Source organism: Bombina bombina, chromosome 1, assembly GCF_027579735.1.
Source record: "Bombina bombina isolate aBomBom1 chromosome 1, aBomBom1.pri, whole genome shotgun sequence".
NCBI classification, from domain to species: Eukaryota; Metazoa; Chordata; class Amphibia; order Anura; family Bombinatoridae; genus Bombina; species Bombina bombina.
In genome coordinates, this window is record NC_069499.1 from 994,163,335 (window position 1) to 994,180,762 (window position 17,428).

Consider the following 17,428-nt stretch of genomic DNA (forward strand, 5'->3'; position numbering starts at 1 on the left):
ACAGATACCTGGGAAGTTTCTTGTTTAGATGAGAAGCCATCAGATCTACTTCTGGAAGTTCCCACATTTGAACAATCTGAAGAAATACCTCTGGGTGAAGAGATCATTCGCCCGGATGCAACGTTTGGCGACTGAGATAATCCGCTTCCCAATTGTCTATTCCTGGAATATGAACCGCAGAGATTAGACAGGAGCTGGATTCCGCCCAAACCAGAATTCGAGATACTTCTTTCATAGCCAGAGGACTGTGAGTCCCTCCTTGATGATTGATGTATGCCACAGTTGTGACATTGTCTGTCTGAAAACAAATGAACGATTCTCTCTTCAGAAGAGGCCAAGACTGAAGAGCTCTGAAAATTGCACGGAGTTCCAAAATATTGATCGGTAATCTCACCTCCTGAGATTCCCAAACCCCTTGTGCTGTCAGAGACCCCCACACAGCTCCCCAACCTGTAAGACTTGCATCTGTTGAAATTACAGTCCAGGTCGGAAGAACAAAAGAAGCCCCCTGAACTAAACGATGGTGATCTGTCCACCACGTCAGAGAGTGTCGTACAATCGGTTTTAAAGATATTAATTGAGATATCTTTGTGTAATCCCTGCACCATTGGTTCAGCATACAGAGCTGAAGAGGTCGCATGTGAAAACGAGCAAAGGGGATCGCGTCCGATGCAGCAGTCATAAGACCTAGAATTTCCATGCATAAGGCTACCGAAGGGAATGATTGTGACTGAAGGTTTCGACAAGCTGAAATCAATTTTAGACGTCTCTTGTCTGTCAAAGACAGAGTCATGGACACTGAATCTATCTGGAAACCCAAAAAGGTTACCCTTGTCTGAGGAATCAACGAACTTTTTAGTGAATTGATCCTCCAACCATGATTTTGAAGAAACAACAAAAGTCGATTCGTATGAGATTCTGCTAAATGTGAAGATTGAGCAAGTACCAAGATATTGTCCAAATAAGGAAATACCACAATACCCTGTTCTCTGATTACAGATAGAAGGGCACCGAGAACTTTTGTAAAAATTCTTGGAGCTGTTGCTAGGCCAAACGGCAGAGCCACAAACTGGTAATGCTTGTCTAGGAAAGAGAATCTCAGAAACTGATAGTGCACTGGATGAATCGGAATATGCAGATATGCATCCTGTAAATCTATTGTAGACATATAATGCCCTTGTTGAACAAAAGGCAGGATAGTCCTTACAGTTACCATTTTGAATGTTGGTATCCTTACATAACGATTCAATATTTTTAGATCCAGAACTGGTCTGAAGGAATTCTCCTTCTTTGGTACAATGAAGAGATTCGAATAAAACCCCAGCCCCTGTTCCAGAACTGGAACTGGCATAATTACTCCAGCCAACTCTAGATCTGAAACACATTTCAGAAATGCTTGAGCTTTCGCTGGGTTTACTGGGACACGGGAAAGAAAGAATCTCTTTGCAGGAGGTCTTATCTTGAAACCAATTCTGTACCCTTCTGAAATAATGTTCTGAATCCAAAGATTGTGAACAGAATTGATCCAAATTTCTTTGAAAAAACGTAATCTGCCCCCTACCAGCTGAGCTGGAATGAGGGCCGCACCTTCATGTGGACTTAGAAGCTGGCTTTGCTTTTCTAGAAGGCTTGGATTTATTCCAGACTGGAGATAGTTTCCAAACTGAAACTGCTCCTGAGGATGAAGGATCAGGCTTTTGTTCTTTGTTGAAACGAAAGGAACGGAAACGATTATTAGCCCTGTTTTTACCCTTAGATTTTTTATCCTGTGGTAAAAAAGTTCCTTTCCCACCAGTAACAGTTGAGATAATAGAATCCAACTGAGAACCAAATAATTTATTACCCTGGAAAGAAAGGGAAAGTAGAGTCGATTTAGAAGACATATCAGCATTCCAAGTTTTAGGCCATAAAGCTCTTCTAGCTAAAATAGCTAGAGACATAAACCTGACATCAACTCTGATAATATCAAAAATGGCATCACAGATAAAATTATTAGCATGTTGAAGAAGAATAATAATGTTATGAGAATCATGATCTGTTACTTGTTGCGCTAAAATTTCCAACCAAAAAGTTGAAGCTGCAGCAACATCTGCCAAAGATATAGCAGGTCTAAGAAGATTACCTGAACACAAATAAGCTTTTCTTAGAAAGGATTCAATTTTCCTATCTAAAGGATCCTTAAAGGAAGTACCATCTGCCGTAGGAATAGTAGTACGTTTAGCAAGGGTAGAGATAGCCCCATCAACTTTAGGGATTTTGTCCCAAAACTCTAATCTGTCAGACGGCACAGGATATAATTGCTTAAAACATTTAGAAGGAGTAAATGAATTACCCAATTTATTCCATTCCCTGGAAATTACTTCAGAAATAGCACCAGGAACAGGAAAAACTTCTGGAATAACTACAGGGGATTTAAAGACCTTATCTAAACATTTAGATTTAGTATCAAGAGGACCAGAATCCTCAATTTCTAATGCATTGAGGATATACACACACAGGGCTTTTTTTGTGGGAGTACTTAAAGTGACATAATACTCATATGCTAAAACAATTGAAAGTGATGCAGTATAACTGTAAAAAGCTGACAGGAAAATATCACCTGAACATCTCTATGTAAAAAAGGAAGATATTTTACCTCACAATTTCCTCAGCTCACCAGAGTAAGTTCTGTGTAAAAAGTTATACTTCAGCTGCTGTCCAGCTGCAGGTAAAAAAAAATAATGAAGAAATGAACAGCAGTCAATCAGCAGCAACAGTGCTGAGGTCATGAACTCTTATTGTGATCTCACTTAACTCTCATGAGATTTCATAGTAAACTTCCTTAAACTGAATAGGGAAATAAGATGAGTGTGCATGATGCTCACTCCCTGACCTGTCCCGGGACAGACATACTGATTTGCTTTACAATGGGGTGTGAATACTTAGGACATTTTGATGTAAAATATCTTTCTTTTTTACATAGAGATGTTCAGGTGATATTTTCTAGTCCGCTTTTTACAGCTTTGCTGCATTACTTTCAAGTGTTTCAACATTTGGGTATCATGGCCTTTTAATGGTACCATCAAAACAAATATCTCATAACAGGTCAAATGTGTAATAATCATGTAGTCTATATCAAAATGAATCAGGGATTCCCCACAGAAAGGCATGACTATTGAAGTTTGTAAATTAATTAAGGAGAGGAATAAACTCAATACTGTGCTTTATGGAAGTTGCTTATAAAATAAAATAAAAAAATAATAACAAAAATTACATGTTTTATGAAGATTTAAAAAAAAACCAAAATGCCAGTAGTTGCTGATATTTTACTAGTTAAATTATAATGTTAAAGACATGCTCTAATTTGTTACTAGCGACCCTGCTATGTGTTTAAACCTGCTCTGCAGCCACTGAGAACTGGTGGCTCAGAGTAGACACGGTCACTGACCCAATCAGAAGCAGTAGTTGCACAACATGACAGTTTCTGCTTAAGACCAGAAATAGAATGTAGTTTTCCCACTATAATGGCCCCTTAAATAGCGCTCATCAGATTTTGAACTACCAGTGTGTATGCTTTAATAGTTTTTTTTAACACATGCAATTTATTGCTAATATTTATTTCTTTTTACTCCCAGGAGCTGATAAAAATGATCAAAATGAATTTTACCCTGTGTCCTGTTTCCTTGTTCACTGCCGGTACCCGCTCTTCACCAGTAAGCAGGTTAATGTCCAGTTTAGTATGATCCTTGCATCGCTGCCGTCTCTGTTTTGGCTTTTCTGAAAAACTCTATAAGACACAGGGTTGTTGTAAACAACTGGCAGCTCAATCCATATTCTCACAAAGTGGTAATGAAAATTATCCTTTGAACCAACCAATATAAAGGATCTACCATTGTTTTGCTACACAAAAACAAAATGTATGCTTACCTGATAAATGTATTTCTTTCCGGGCATGGAGAGTCCACAATTTCATTGTAATTACTAGTGGGAATTCAACTCCTGGCCAGCAGGAGGGGGCAAAGAGCACCCCAGCAGAGCTGTTAAGTGTCACTTCCCTTACCCATAATCCCCAGACATTCGGCTGAAGGAAAATGGAAAAAGAGGATAACACAAGGGTATAGAGGTGTCTGAGGTTTATACCAAATTATTTGCAGTCTTAAATGTATTAAGGGCGGGTTGTGGACTCTCCATGCCCGGAAAGAAAGAAATGTATCAGGTAAGCATAAATTTTGTTTTCTTTCTTATAGCATGGAGAGTCCACAATTTCATTCCAAATACTAGTGGGACCCAATACCCAAGCTAGAGGACACAGAATGAAAGGGAGGGAGAATAAGACAGGCGGACCTAAACCGAAGGCACCACCGCTTGAAGAACTTTTCTCCCAAAAAAAGCCTCAGCTGAGGCAAAAGTATCAAATTCGTAGAATTTGGAAAAGTATTCCAAGAGGGCCAAGTGGCCGCCTTGCAGATTTGCTCCACAGATGCTTAATCTTTGAAAGCCCAGGATGAAGAGACAGCCCTAGTGGAAAGAGCCGTAATTCTCTTAGGAGTCTGTTGTCCAGCTGTCTCATATGCCAATTGGATAACACTTCTCAACCAGAGAGAAAGAACAGTAGAAGTGGCCTTCTGACCCTTACGCTTACCTGCAAAAACAACAAACAAGGTAGTAGACTGCCTAAAATCTTTAGTAGCTTGTAGATAAAATTTTAGAGCACGCACAACATCCAGGTTGTGTAACAGACATTCCTTCTGAGAAGAAGGATTTGGACAAATAGAAGGAACAACAATTTCTTGATTGATGCTGCGATCCGATACCACTTTGGGAAGAAATCCCACTTTAGTACGAAGGACCGCCTTATCCTCATGAAAAAATATGGTAAGGGGAATCACACTAATCCAAAATCCATATTCAAGATCACAATCGAAAAGAGAAGGATACTTAAACCCACAGCGCTGTAAACATAGCTTAAAATAGTGACTAAAAAGTGATACAGTGTTGCTAACACAATTGAATAGCTATTATATATGTATCGAATATATGTCAGATGTATCAATAATAGTAACTCATCAGTGACAGAAAGGCCTATACAATACTGAATATAGTAATAAAAAAAGATATTTATTAAATATAAAAAATATTTTATATGAATTTAACACAAAAATTAAATAAAAGAATAACAACAATTAAAAACAGCAAAAAAATAAGTTGATCAGGCGTATTAAATGCTAGACATACAGCATCCAAAGATGATCCGATAATCATATAAACATTCACAATCACATGCGATATAAACAGAAGGGTCCGGTTACAGTCACTGGAAATCCAAACAACGGCAAGTTTTCCCTTGGAGTTAGGAGAAGCTGAAATGAGAATGATCCCAAATCAAAAGCAGAAAGAGAACCACATATAAGGTGTACACTCTTACTTACACCGGAATGATTCTCTGAAGTTGAAGATTGTTCCTCTTTCTGTCAACAAGGAATTTGAGCTAAGACCCTCTGTAAGCCGTAATAGTACTGGAGATTCCCTTTTTCTTTTAGGATCGATACAGGGTATACCAACTTGCTCTGGGGATCTAGCAAACAACGGAAGCTGGTCAGGAACATGTGGATACCAGCTGGTGGGTGGAGCAACACGTTTCAGCCCGTACAGGGCCTTTGTCAAGCTCCAGATGGTAACATAGACAGGACTTTAAAACCAAATCACTTTTTCTCATTGGTTCCTGCAATGGGGTGCATCTTACACATACAAAGACAATTAAATTCTAAATATGTGAGGATCATAACAGATACACGAAGTAACTAGCACAATCTGCAATAATATTTTAACAACAATAATAAGCCGCAACTGACTATTAGAGGAATAAATAATAAAAATAAATGAAATACAATACAGCGTCATAATTAAAAGGCATTTATATAGACCAATACAACATTGTCACTATGAGCCAGTATTATATATCGTACATCATAAACATTGATTTGAGATTAATGGTTAAAAAACATATTTGTAAATTCATAATTTCAAAAAAAAGGAAAAAATAATAAAAAACATAATTTATGCTTACCTGATAAATTTATTTCTCTTGTAGTGTATCCAGTCCACGGATCATCCATTACTTGTGGGATATTCTCCTTCCCAACAGGAAGTTGCAAGAGGATCACCCACAGCAGAGCTGCTATATAGCTCCTCCCCTCACTGCCATATCCAGTCATTCGACCGAAACAAGCCGAGAAAGGAGAAACCATAGGGTGCAGTGGTGACTGTAGTTTAATTAAAATTTAGACCTGCCTGAAAAGGACAGGGCGGGCCGTGGACTGGATACACTACAAGAGAAATAAATTTATCAGGTAAGCATAAATTATGTTTTCTCTTGTTAAGTGTATCCAGTCCACGGATCATCCATTACGTGTGGGATACCAATACCAAAGCTAAAGTACACGGACGATGGGAGGGACAAGGCAGGAACTTAAACAGAAGGAACCACTGCCTGTAGAACCTTTCTCCCAAAAACAGCCTCCGAAGAAGCAAAAGTATCAAATTTGTAAAATTTGGAAAAAGTATGAAGGGAAGACCAAGTTGCAGCCTTGCAAATCTGTTCAACAGAGGCCTAATTTTTAAAGGCCCAGGTGGAAGCCACAGCTCTAGTAGAATGAGCTGTAATCCTTTCAGGAGGCTGCTGTCCAGCAGTCTCATAGGCTAAACGGATTATACTCCGAAGCCAAAAAGAAATAGAGGTTGCCGAGGCCTTCTGACCTCTCCTCTGTCCAGAGTAAACAACAAACAGGTTAGATGTTTGGCGAAAATCTTTAGTAGCCTGTTAGTAAAACTTCAAGGCACGGACTATGTCTAGATTATGCAAAAGACGTTCCTTCTTTGAAGAAGGATGAGGACATAATGATGGAACAACAATCTTTTGATTGATATTCTTGTTAGAAACCACCTTAGGTAAAAACCCAGGTTTTGTACGCAGAACAACTTTATCTGAATGAAAGATCAGATAAGGAGAATCACAATGTAAGGCAGATAACTCCGAGACTCTTCGAGCCGAGGAAATAGCCATCAGAAAAAGAACTTTCCGTGAAAGAAGTTTGATATCAATAGAATGAAGGGGTTCAAACGGAACCCCTTGAAGAACTTTAAGAACCAAGTTTAAGCTCCATGGAGGAGCAACAGGTTTAAACACAGGCTTAATTCTAACTAAAGCCTGACAAAATGCCTGAACGTCTGGAACTTCTGCCAGACGCTTGTGTAAAAGAATAGACAGAGCAGAAATCTGTCCATTTAAAGAACTAGCTGATAATCCTTTGTCCAAACCCTCTTGGAGGAAGGACAATATCCTAGGAATCCTAACCCTACTCCATGAGTAATAATTGGATTCACACCAATGAAGATATTTACGCCATATCTTGTGGTAAATTTTCCTGGTGACAGGCTTTCGTGCCTGTATTAAGGTATCAATTACTGACTCGGAGAAGCCACGCTTTGATAGGATCAAGCGTTCAATCTCCATGCAGTCAGTCTCAGAGAAAGTAGATTCGGATGATTGAAAGGACCTTGTATTAGAAGGTCTTGTCTCAGAGGCAGAGTCCATGGTGGAAAGGATGACATGTCCACTAGGTCTGCATACCAGGTCCTGCGTGGCCACGCAGGCGCTATCAATATCTCCGATGCTCTTTCCTGTTTGATTTTGGCAATCAGACGAGGGAGCAGAGGAAACGGTGGAAACACATAAGCCAGGTTGAAGAACCAAGGCGCTGCTAGAGCATCTATCAGTGCCGCTTCTGGGTCCCTGGACCTGGATCCGTAACAAGGAAGCTTGGCGTTCTGGCAAGACGCCATGAGATCCAATTCTGGTTTGCCCCAACGGAGAACCAATTGAGCAAACACCTCCGGATGGAGTTCCCATTCCCCCGGATGAAAAGTCTGACGACTTAGAAAATCCGCCTCCCAGTTCTCTACACCTGGGATATGGATCGCTGACAGGTGGCAAGAGTTAGTCTCTGCCCAGCAAATTATCTTGGAGACTTCTGACATCGCTAGGGAACTCCTGGTTCCCCCTTGATGGTTGATGGAAGCCACAGTCGTGATGTTGTCCGACTGAAATATGATGAACCTCAGTGTTGCTAGCTGAGGCCAAGCCAGAAGAGCATTGAATATTGCTCTTAACTCCAGAATATTTATTGGGAGGAGTTTCTCCTCCTGAGTCCATGAACCCTGAGCCTTCAGGGAGTTCCAGACTGCACCCCAACCTAGAAGGCTGGCATCTGTTGTTACAATTGTCCAATCTGGTCTGCGAAAGTCATACCCTTGGACAGATGGGCCCGAGATAACCACCAGAGAAGAGAATCTCTGGTTTCCTGATCCAGATTTAGTAGAGGGTACAAATCTGTGTAATCCCCATTCAACTGACTGAGCATGCATAATTGCAGCGGTCTGAGATGCAGGCGCGAATGTCACTATGTCCATCGCCGCTACCATTAAGCCGATTACTTCCATGCACTGAGCCACCGTGGGGCGCGGAATGGAGTGAAGAACACGGCAAGCATTTAGAAGTTTTGATAACCTGGACTCCGTCAGGTAAATTTTCATTTCTACAGAATCTATTAGAGTCCCTAGGAAGGAAACCCTTGTGAGAGGAGATAGAGAACTCTTTTCTTCGTTCACTTTCCACCCATGCGACCTCAGGAATGCCAGAACTATCTCTGTATGAGATTTGGCAATTTGAAAGCTTGACGCCTGTATCAGGATATCGTCCAGGTAAGGAGCCACCGCTATGCCTCGCGGTCTTAGGACCGCCAGAAGTGAGCCCAGAACCTTTGTAAAAATTCTTGGGGCTGTAGCCAACCCGAATGGAAGAGCTACAAATTGGTAATGCCTGTCTAGAAAGGCAAACCTCAGGAACTAATGATGATTCTTGTGAATCGGAATGTGAAGGTAGGCATCCTTTAAGTCCACTGTGGTCATGTACTGACCCTCTTGGATCATGGGTAAAATGGTTCGAATAGTTTCCATCTTGAATGACGGAACTCTGAGGAATTTGTTTAGGATCTTTAAATCAAAAATTGGTCTGAAGGTTCCCTCTTTTTTGGGAACCACAAACAGATTTGAATAAAACCCCTGTCCTTGTTCCGTCCACGGAACTGGATGGATCACTCCCATTACAAGGAGATCTTGTACGCAGCTTAGGAATGCCTCTTTCTTTATCTGGTTTGCAGATAATCTTGAAAGGTGAAATCTCCCTTGTGGAGGAGAAGCTTTGAAGTCCAGAAGATATCCCTGAGATATGATCTCCAACGCCCAGGGATCCTAAACATCTCTTGCCCACGCCTGGGCGAAGAGAGAGAGTCTGCCCCCTACTAGATACGTTGTCGGATAGGGGGCCGCTCCTTCATGCTGTCTTAGAGGCAGCAGCAGGCTTTCTGGCCTGCTTGCCCTTGTTCCAGGACTGGTTAGGTTTCCAGGCCTGCTTGGATTGCGCAAAAGTTCCCTCTTGTTTTGAAGCAGAGGAAGTTGATGCTGCACCTGCCTTGAAATTTCGAAAAGGCACGAAAATTAGACTGTTTGGCCTTTGATTTGGCCCTGTCCTGAGGAAGGGTATGACCCTTACCTCCAGTAATGTCAGCAATAATTTCTTTCAAACCAGACCCGAATAAGGTCTGCCTCTTGAAAGGAATGTTGAGTAATTTAGACTTTGAAGTCACATCAGCTGACCAGGATTTGAGCCATAGCGCCCTACGCGCCTGGATGGCGAATACGGAATTCTTAGCCGTTAGTTTAGTCAAATGAACAATGGCATCAGAAACAAAAGAGTTAGCTAGCTTAAGAGTTCTAAGCTTGTCAACAATTTCAGTCAATGGAGCTGTATGGATGGCCTCTTCCAGGGCCTCAAACCAGAATGCCGCCGCAGCAGTGACAGGCGCAATGCATGCAAGGGGCTGTAAAATAAAACCTTGTTGAATAAACATTTTCTTAAGGTAACCCTCTAATTTTTTATCCATTGGATCTGAAAAAGCATAACTGTCCTCAACCGGGATAGTGGTACGCTTTGCTAAAGTAGAAACTGCTCCCTCCACCTTAGGGACAGTCTGCCATAAGTCCCGTGTAGTGGCATCTAATGGAAACATTTTTCTAAATATAGGAGGTGGGGAAAAGGGCACACCGGGCCTATCCCACTCCTTACTAATAATTTCTGTAAGCCTTTTAGGTATTGGAAAAACATCAGTACTCACCGGCACTGCATAGTATTTATCCAGCCTACACAATTTCTCTGGCACTGCAATTGTGTCACAGTCATTCAGAGCAGCTAATACCTCCCCAAGCAATACACGGAGGTTCTCAAGCTTAAATTTAAAATTAGAAATCTCTGAATCAGGTCTCCCCGATTCAGAGACGTCACCCACAGACTGAAGCTCTCCGTCCTCAGGTTCTGCATATTGTGACGCAGTATCAGACATGGCTCTTACAGCATCTACGCGCTCTGTATCTCGTCTAACCCCAGAGCTATCCCGCTTGCCTCTCAATTCAGGCAATCTGGATAATACCTCTGACAGGGTATTATTTATGATTGCAGCCATGTCCTGCAAAGTAATCGCTATGGGCGTCCCTGATGTACTTGGCGCCATATTAGCGTGCGTCCCTTGAGCGGGAGGCGAAGGGTCCGACACGTGGGGAGAGTTAGTCGGCATAACTTCCCCCTCGACAGACCCCTCTGGTGACAATTCTTTTATAGATAAAGACTGATCTTTACTGTTTAAGGTGAAATCAATACATTTAGTACACATTCTCCTATGGGGCTCCACCATGGCTTTTAAACATAATGAACAAGTATTCTCTGTTTCAGACATGTTTGTACAGACTAGCAATGAGACTAGCAAGCTTGGAAAACACTTTAAAGCAAGTTAACAAGCAATATAAAAAAACGTTACTGTGCCTTTAAGAGAAACAAATTTTGACAAAATTTGAAATAACAGTGAAAAAAGGCAGTTACACTAACAAAATGTTTACAGTGTATGTAACAAGTCAGAGGGGCATTGCACCCACTTGCAAATGGATGATTAACCCCTTAATAACAAAAACAGAATAATAAATGACAAAAACGTTTTTTAAACAGTCACAACAACTGCCACAGTCTACTGTGATTGTTACCCTCCTCAAACACGACTTTGAAGCCTTTTGAGCCCTTCAGAGATGTCCTGTATCATGCAGAGGGAAGCTGAATGTCTCTGTCAGTATTTTTATCTGCACAGAAAAGCACTAAAATAGGCCCTTCCCACTCATATTGCAACAGTGGAAAGCTTCAGGAAACTGTTTCTAGGCAAAAATCAAGCCAGCCATGTGGAAAAAAACTAGGCCCCAATAAGTTTTGTCACCAAACATATATAAAAACAATTAACATGCCAGCAAACGTTTTATATTACACTTTTATAAGAGTATGTATCTCTGTTAATAAGCCTGATACCAGTCGCTATCACTGCATTTAAGGCTTAACTTACATTAATCCGGTATCAGCAGCATTTTTCTAGCAAATTCCATCCCTAGAAATATGTTAACTGCACATACCTTATTGCAGGAAAACCTGCACGACATTCCCTCTCTGAAGTTACCTCACTCCTCAGAATATGTGAGAACAGCCATGGATCTTAGTTACTTCTGCTAAGATCATAGAAATCACAGGCAGATTCTTCTTCTAATGCTGCCTGAGATGAAACAGTACACTCCGGTACCATTTAAAAATAACAAACTTTTGATTGTAGTTAAAAAACTAACTATAATACACCACTCTCCTCTTACTACGTCCATCTTTGTTGAGAGTTGCAAGAGAATGACTGGATATGGCAAAGAGGGGAGGAGCTATATAGCAGCTCTGCTGTGGGTGATCCTCTTGCAACTTCCTGTTGGGAAGGAGAATATCCCACAAGTAATGGATGATCCGTGGACTGGATACACTTAACAAGAGAAATATATGTCTTTTTCAACAATAAAAAAATAAAAAAACAATTATTCGTATAAAAAAATCAATCTATTTATTATTTAAAAATCAATCTATTGTTTGGAAACAAATATTTAAAAAAAATAAAAAATTAATGAATAGATTAATTGATCATAAGTGAGGGATATTTTATACAGAAATGAAGTATAATAAGAATAATAGCCACATATAGATGCAAATTATTTGTCTAATATGACCAAAAAGGATATCCAATCGGAATAACCATACAGTAGTTCCGTTAAATATCTCAAATAATCATAGGGGAACTTATCTAAATGTTACATTTATATTTACTCTCTTAGAAAACACCCTATATCAAAACCTAAATTAAGCCCATTGGGTTGTAAAGACTTTAGCTCAAAAATCCATTTGGTCTCCTTTTTTAGGAGTTCCATTTGTGCATTACCACCTCTCCAATTTCTCTTATGTTTTTCTATACCGATAAAGGAAAAGTGATCTAGATTACTACTACACGTAGCGAAATGTCTAGGTATAGGGAGGTCTTTATTTCTGTCTAAATTATGTTTTTCAATAGACCATATGTGCTCGCGAATGCCCCTACAAACTGTTTCCCACAACGACATTGTATCACATATATTACAAATTTATCTGAACATCTGATCAAGTCTTTGATCTTAAAAGATTTCCCTGTAATATTAGATTTAAATTCTATTAGCTTCTTTGAGTGTTCACACGACTTACAGGTCAAACATGGAAAAAATCCATTCAATTTATTACCTTTAAGATCAATTTGGGACATATTTTTAACTAAAAAAATTATGTGATAATAAAAAATGTATCTATTCCATTAGGAATATTCTTTGCTCAATTCTAGAGTATCATCTGTATCTAGAAAATATTTGATCACACACATTATTATAATCAGTCTTATCAGAGTAACGGTAGACTTCAAAATAGCAAAGAAACAAATTCTAGGGATAATTATCACCAAAAATTTGAAAATAGAGCCCATAATAGTCTACAAGCATTTTCTAGGTATAACTCTAATCATCACTCCAGTAGAGACTGGAGGATACCAAATAGGTTTGCACCACTACAGAATTATCAAAACAGTGAAGAAAGTAATCCTATTACATCCTCTGTTTTAGGACATGGCCCAAGTGCACTTCAAAGTCCATTACCGCAAAGAGATATAAGAAAAAGAAGAGCTTCAGACAGAGAGGAAAGAGAGGAGGGAGTAGGAGACAAAAAAAATCACGGTTCTAAATAAACCAAGCCCTAATTTGGGTATTTTTAATCTCAGTAAACAACCTATAAAGAAAGATCATGAGGAAATACTGAGTAGAGGATTATCCTTTGCCCCGAGTAGTAGATTAAATAAGTTTGGAACATATATTGATGCACACAAATTCATTAGGAAACTTACAGTGAAAATATGTTTTTTAAAGTCTGGAATAGAAAGGCTAGCAGACAATACTTTAATCAAAGAAAACGATTATGTACATACCCACCTAAGAGAGAAATCAACTTTCTATCCAAAGCAGGATAAGGTCCCTGTATTAGAGACATTTGAAAAATTGATTTTAAAGTATATTGAAAACCTGGCTGAAGATAAAATTAATAAACCATACAGTAATTTGACTAAAAAACAACTAAAAATGAAGGAACTCAAGACTACTGAAGATATAATCATAAAGCCCACCGATAAGGGTGGTGGCATAGTGATTTTAGATACCATCGACTATCACAAAATGTGTGATAACATCTTGCAAGATACTGAGACATATAAAATCTAGGAAATTATCCCACAAAAATATATACAGAAGAGTTAGCAAGTCTATTAAACTGAGCACAAGAAAAGGGAATACTTAATGCTAAAGAAAGGAGTTATCTACTGCCCAAATTCCCTAAAATTCCATTATCATAAATCTTTAACTAACCCACCTGGTAGGCCTATTATATCAGGTGTGGGATCACTTACAGCCAATCTTTCAGAATATCTAGATATTTTTCTTCAAAAATATGTGAGAACTTTGCCCTCTTATCTTAAAGATTTCACAGACGTACTCAAGTTAATAGACAATATCTCTTGACAGGAAGATTTCTTGATTGTTACGTGTGACGTTACTTCTTTGTACACTTGTATTAACCATCAAGATGGCTTGTTAGCCATCAAATATTTTCTAGATACAGATGATACTCTAGAATTGAGAAAAGAATATTCCTTATGGAATCGATAAATTTTATATTATGACATCATTTTTTTAGTTACAATGCTCAATTCTATAATCAAGAAAAAGGGACAGCTATGGGCACCAGGTTTGCGCCAAGTTACGCAAATTTATTTATGGGCTATTGGGAACAATTTTTTCTTGCCAATACCCCATTTGGAGCAAACCTGGTGACCTATAGACGTTATATAGATGATGATATCATTATTTGCAGAGGAAATGATAACCTACTAGAAGATTTTATTGTTAGTATGAACAATTACAAAGTGAACCTCAATTTTACTTGTGAAAAGAGTAGATCGAGCATCAATTTTTTAGACTTAGAAATATTCCCTGAAAATAATAATGCTAATAGTTACATTCATCACACGAGCTGCCACCATCATAGGTGGATTGACAATGTTATGAAGGGACAATTTTTGCGTATAAGGAAGAACTGCACTAGTACAGCTGATTTTGATATTCAATCCGAGAAATTAAAACAGAAATTTCTTGAGAGAGGATATGAAGATATAAGATTAATAAAATTTGAGATGAAATAAGAGAAGTGAATAGGAATGATTTGTTTAAGAAACCTGTTAACACACTTAGAAAAAAATCAAGCGGCAAAGAATGACAATATATTCATTCCATTCATTACTGATTATAGTAATAATAAATTTCTTTTGGAAAAAATTCTAAATAATCATTGGGGGATTCTAAAAAATGATGAAGAATTAGGAACAATATTACCATCTAAACAAATTGTATATAAAAAGGCAAGCAATCTAAAATCAATTCTAGCATCCACTGAAAATAGAAATAAAAGCAAAATTAAAAATATGTCCCAAATTGATCTTAAAGGTAATAAATTGAATGGATTTTTTCCATGTTTGACCTGTAAGTCGTGTAAACACTCAAAGAAACAAAGCGAATTTAAATCTAATATTACAAGGAAATCTTTTAAGATCAAAGACTTGATCAGATGTTCAGATAAATTTGTAATATATGTGATACAATGTCGTTGAGGGAAACAGTATGTAGGGGAATCTGAAAGGCCCCTACGTGATCGCATTCGCGAACACATATGGTCTATTGAAAAACATAATTTAGACAGAAATAAAGACCTCCCTATACCTAGACATTTCGCTACGTGCAATAATGGTAATCTAGATCACCTTTCCTTCATCGGTATAGAAAAACATAAGAGAAATTGGAGAGGTGGTAATGCACAAATGGAACTCCTAAAAAAGGAGACCAAATGGATTTTTGAACTAAAGTCTTTACAACCCAATGGGCTTAATTTAGATTTTGATATAGGGTGTTTTCTAAGAGAGTAAATATAAATGTTCCATTTAGATAAGTTCCCCTATGATTATTTGAGATATTTAACAGAACTACTGTATGGTTATTCTGATTGGATATCCTTTTTGGTCATATTAGACAAATAATTTGCATCTATATGTGGCTATTATTCTTATTTACTTAATTTCTGTATAAACGATCCCTCACTTATGATCAATTAATCTATTCATTCATTAATTTTTTTTTATTTATTTATTTGTTTCCAAACAATAGATTGATTTTTAAATAATAAATTGATTGATTTTTTATACGAATAATTGTTTTTTTATTTTTTATTGTTGAAAAAGACTTTTATTATTTTTTCATTTTTTTGAAATTATGAATTTACAAATATGTTTTTTAACCATTAATCTCGAATCAATGTTTATGATGTACGATATATAATACTGGCTCATAGTGACAATGTTGTATTGGCATATATAAATGCCTTTTAATTATGACGCTGTATTGTATTTAATTTATTTTTATTATTTATTCCTCTAATAGTCCGTTGCGGCTTATTATTTTTGTTAAAATATTATTGCAGATTGTGCTAGTTACTTTGTGTATCTATTATGATCCTCACATATTTAGAATTGAATTGTCTTTGTATGTGTAAGACGCACCCCTTTGCCGGAACCAATGAGAACAAGTGATTTGGTTTAAAAGTCCTGTCTATGTTACCATCTGGAGCTTGACAAAGGCCCTGTACGGGCTGAAACGCGTTGCTCCACCTACCAGCTGGTATCCACGTGTTCCTGACCAGCTTACGTTGTTTGCTAGATCTCCAGAGCAAGTTGGTATACCCGGTATCGATCCTAAAAGAAAAAGGGAATCTCCGGTACTATTACGGCTTACAGAGGGACTCAGCTCAAATTCCTTGTTGACAGAAAAAGGAAAAATCTTCAACTTCAGAGAATCATTCCGGTGTAAGTAAGAGTATACACCTTATATGTGGTTCTCTTTCTGCTTTTGATTTGGGATCATTCTCATTTCAGCTTCTCCTGACTCCAAGGGAAAACTTGCCGTTGTTTGGATTTCCAGTGACTGTAACCGGACCCTTCTGTTTATATCGCATGTGATTGTTTATATGATTATCGGATCATCTTTGGATGCTGCACACCTAGTATTTAATACGCCTGATCAACATATTTTTTTGCTGTTTTTAATTGTTATGCTTTTATTTCATTTTTGTGTTAAATTCATATAAAATATTTTTTATATTTAATAAATATCTTTTTTATTACTATATTCAGTATTGTCTAGGCCATTCTGTCACTGATGAGTTACTATTATTGATACATCTGACATATATTCGATACATATATAATAGCTATTCAATAGTGTTAGCAACACTGTATCACTTTTTAGTCACTATTTTAAGCTGTGTTTACAGCGCTGTGGGTTTAAGTATCCTTCTCTTTTCGATTGGGATCTTAAATATTGATTTTGGATTAGTGTCTGGAGGTTGGGTAATCTCCTTTTCCCACTGGCTTAATAGTATTTCCTATATCAGCGCAGAGTAACATAACCTATTTTTCAAGGGGAATCACACTGCAGAGCCGAAAGCTTGGAAATTCTGCGAGCAGACGAAATAGCAAGTAGAAACAAAACTTTCCACAATAACAACATAATATCAACCAAATGCATAGGCTCAAATGGAGCCTGCTGCAAAACTTAAAGAACAAGGTTAAGGCTCCAGGGAGGAGCAACAGGTTTAAACACAGGCCTGATTTTGACCAAGGCTGGAACAAAAGGTGGAACATCTGGTAGATCTGCCAAACGTTTATGCAAAAGGATAGACAGGGAAGAAATCTAACCCTTCAGAGTACTGACTGACTGACGAACCCTTCTCCAGGCCCTCCTGAAGAAAAGACAGTATGTGAGGAACCCTCACCCGACTTCAAGAGAAACCCTTCGATTCACACCAATACAGGTAAAT

The 17,428-nt window shown here is 38.2% G+C and overlaps 1 protein-coding gene across 3 annotated transcripts in view; it reads right to left on the bottom strand.

Moving 5' to 3' along the window:
- CHD6 (chromodomain helicase DNA binding protein 6) overlaps positions 1 to 17,428 on the bottom strand; it is a 1,034,665-nt gene that overhangs the window by 51,124 nt on the left and 966,113 nt on the right. For all 3 annotated transcript variants that reach the window (XM_053712106.1, XM_053712055.1, XM_053712147.1), the window contains one exon: positions 3,647 to 3,766. In XM_053712106.1, coding sequence (XP_053568081.1) covers positions 3,647 to 3,766 — 120 coding nt within the window. The remainder of the gene's footprint in view (positions 1 to 3,646; positions 3,767 to 17,428) is intronic.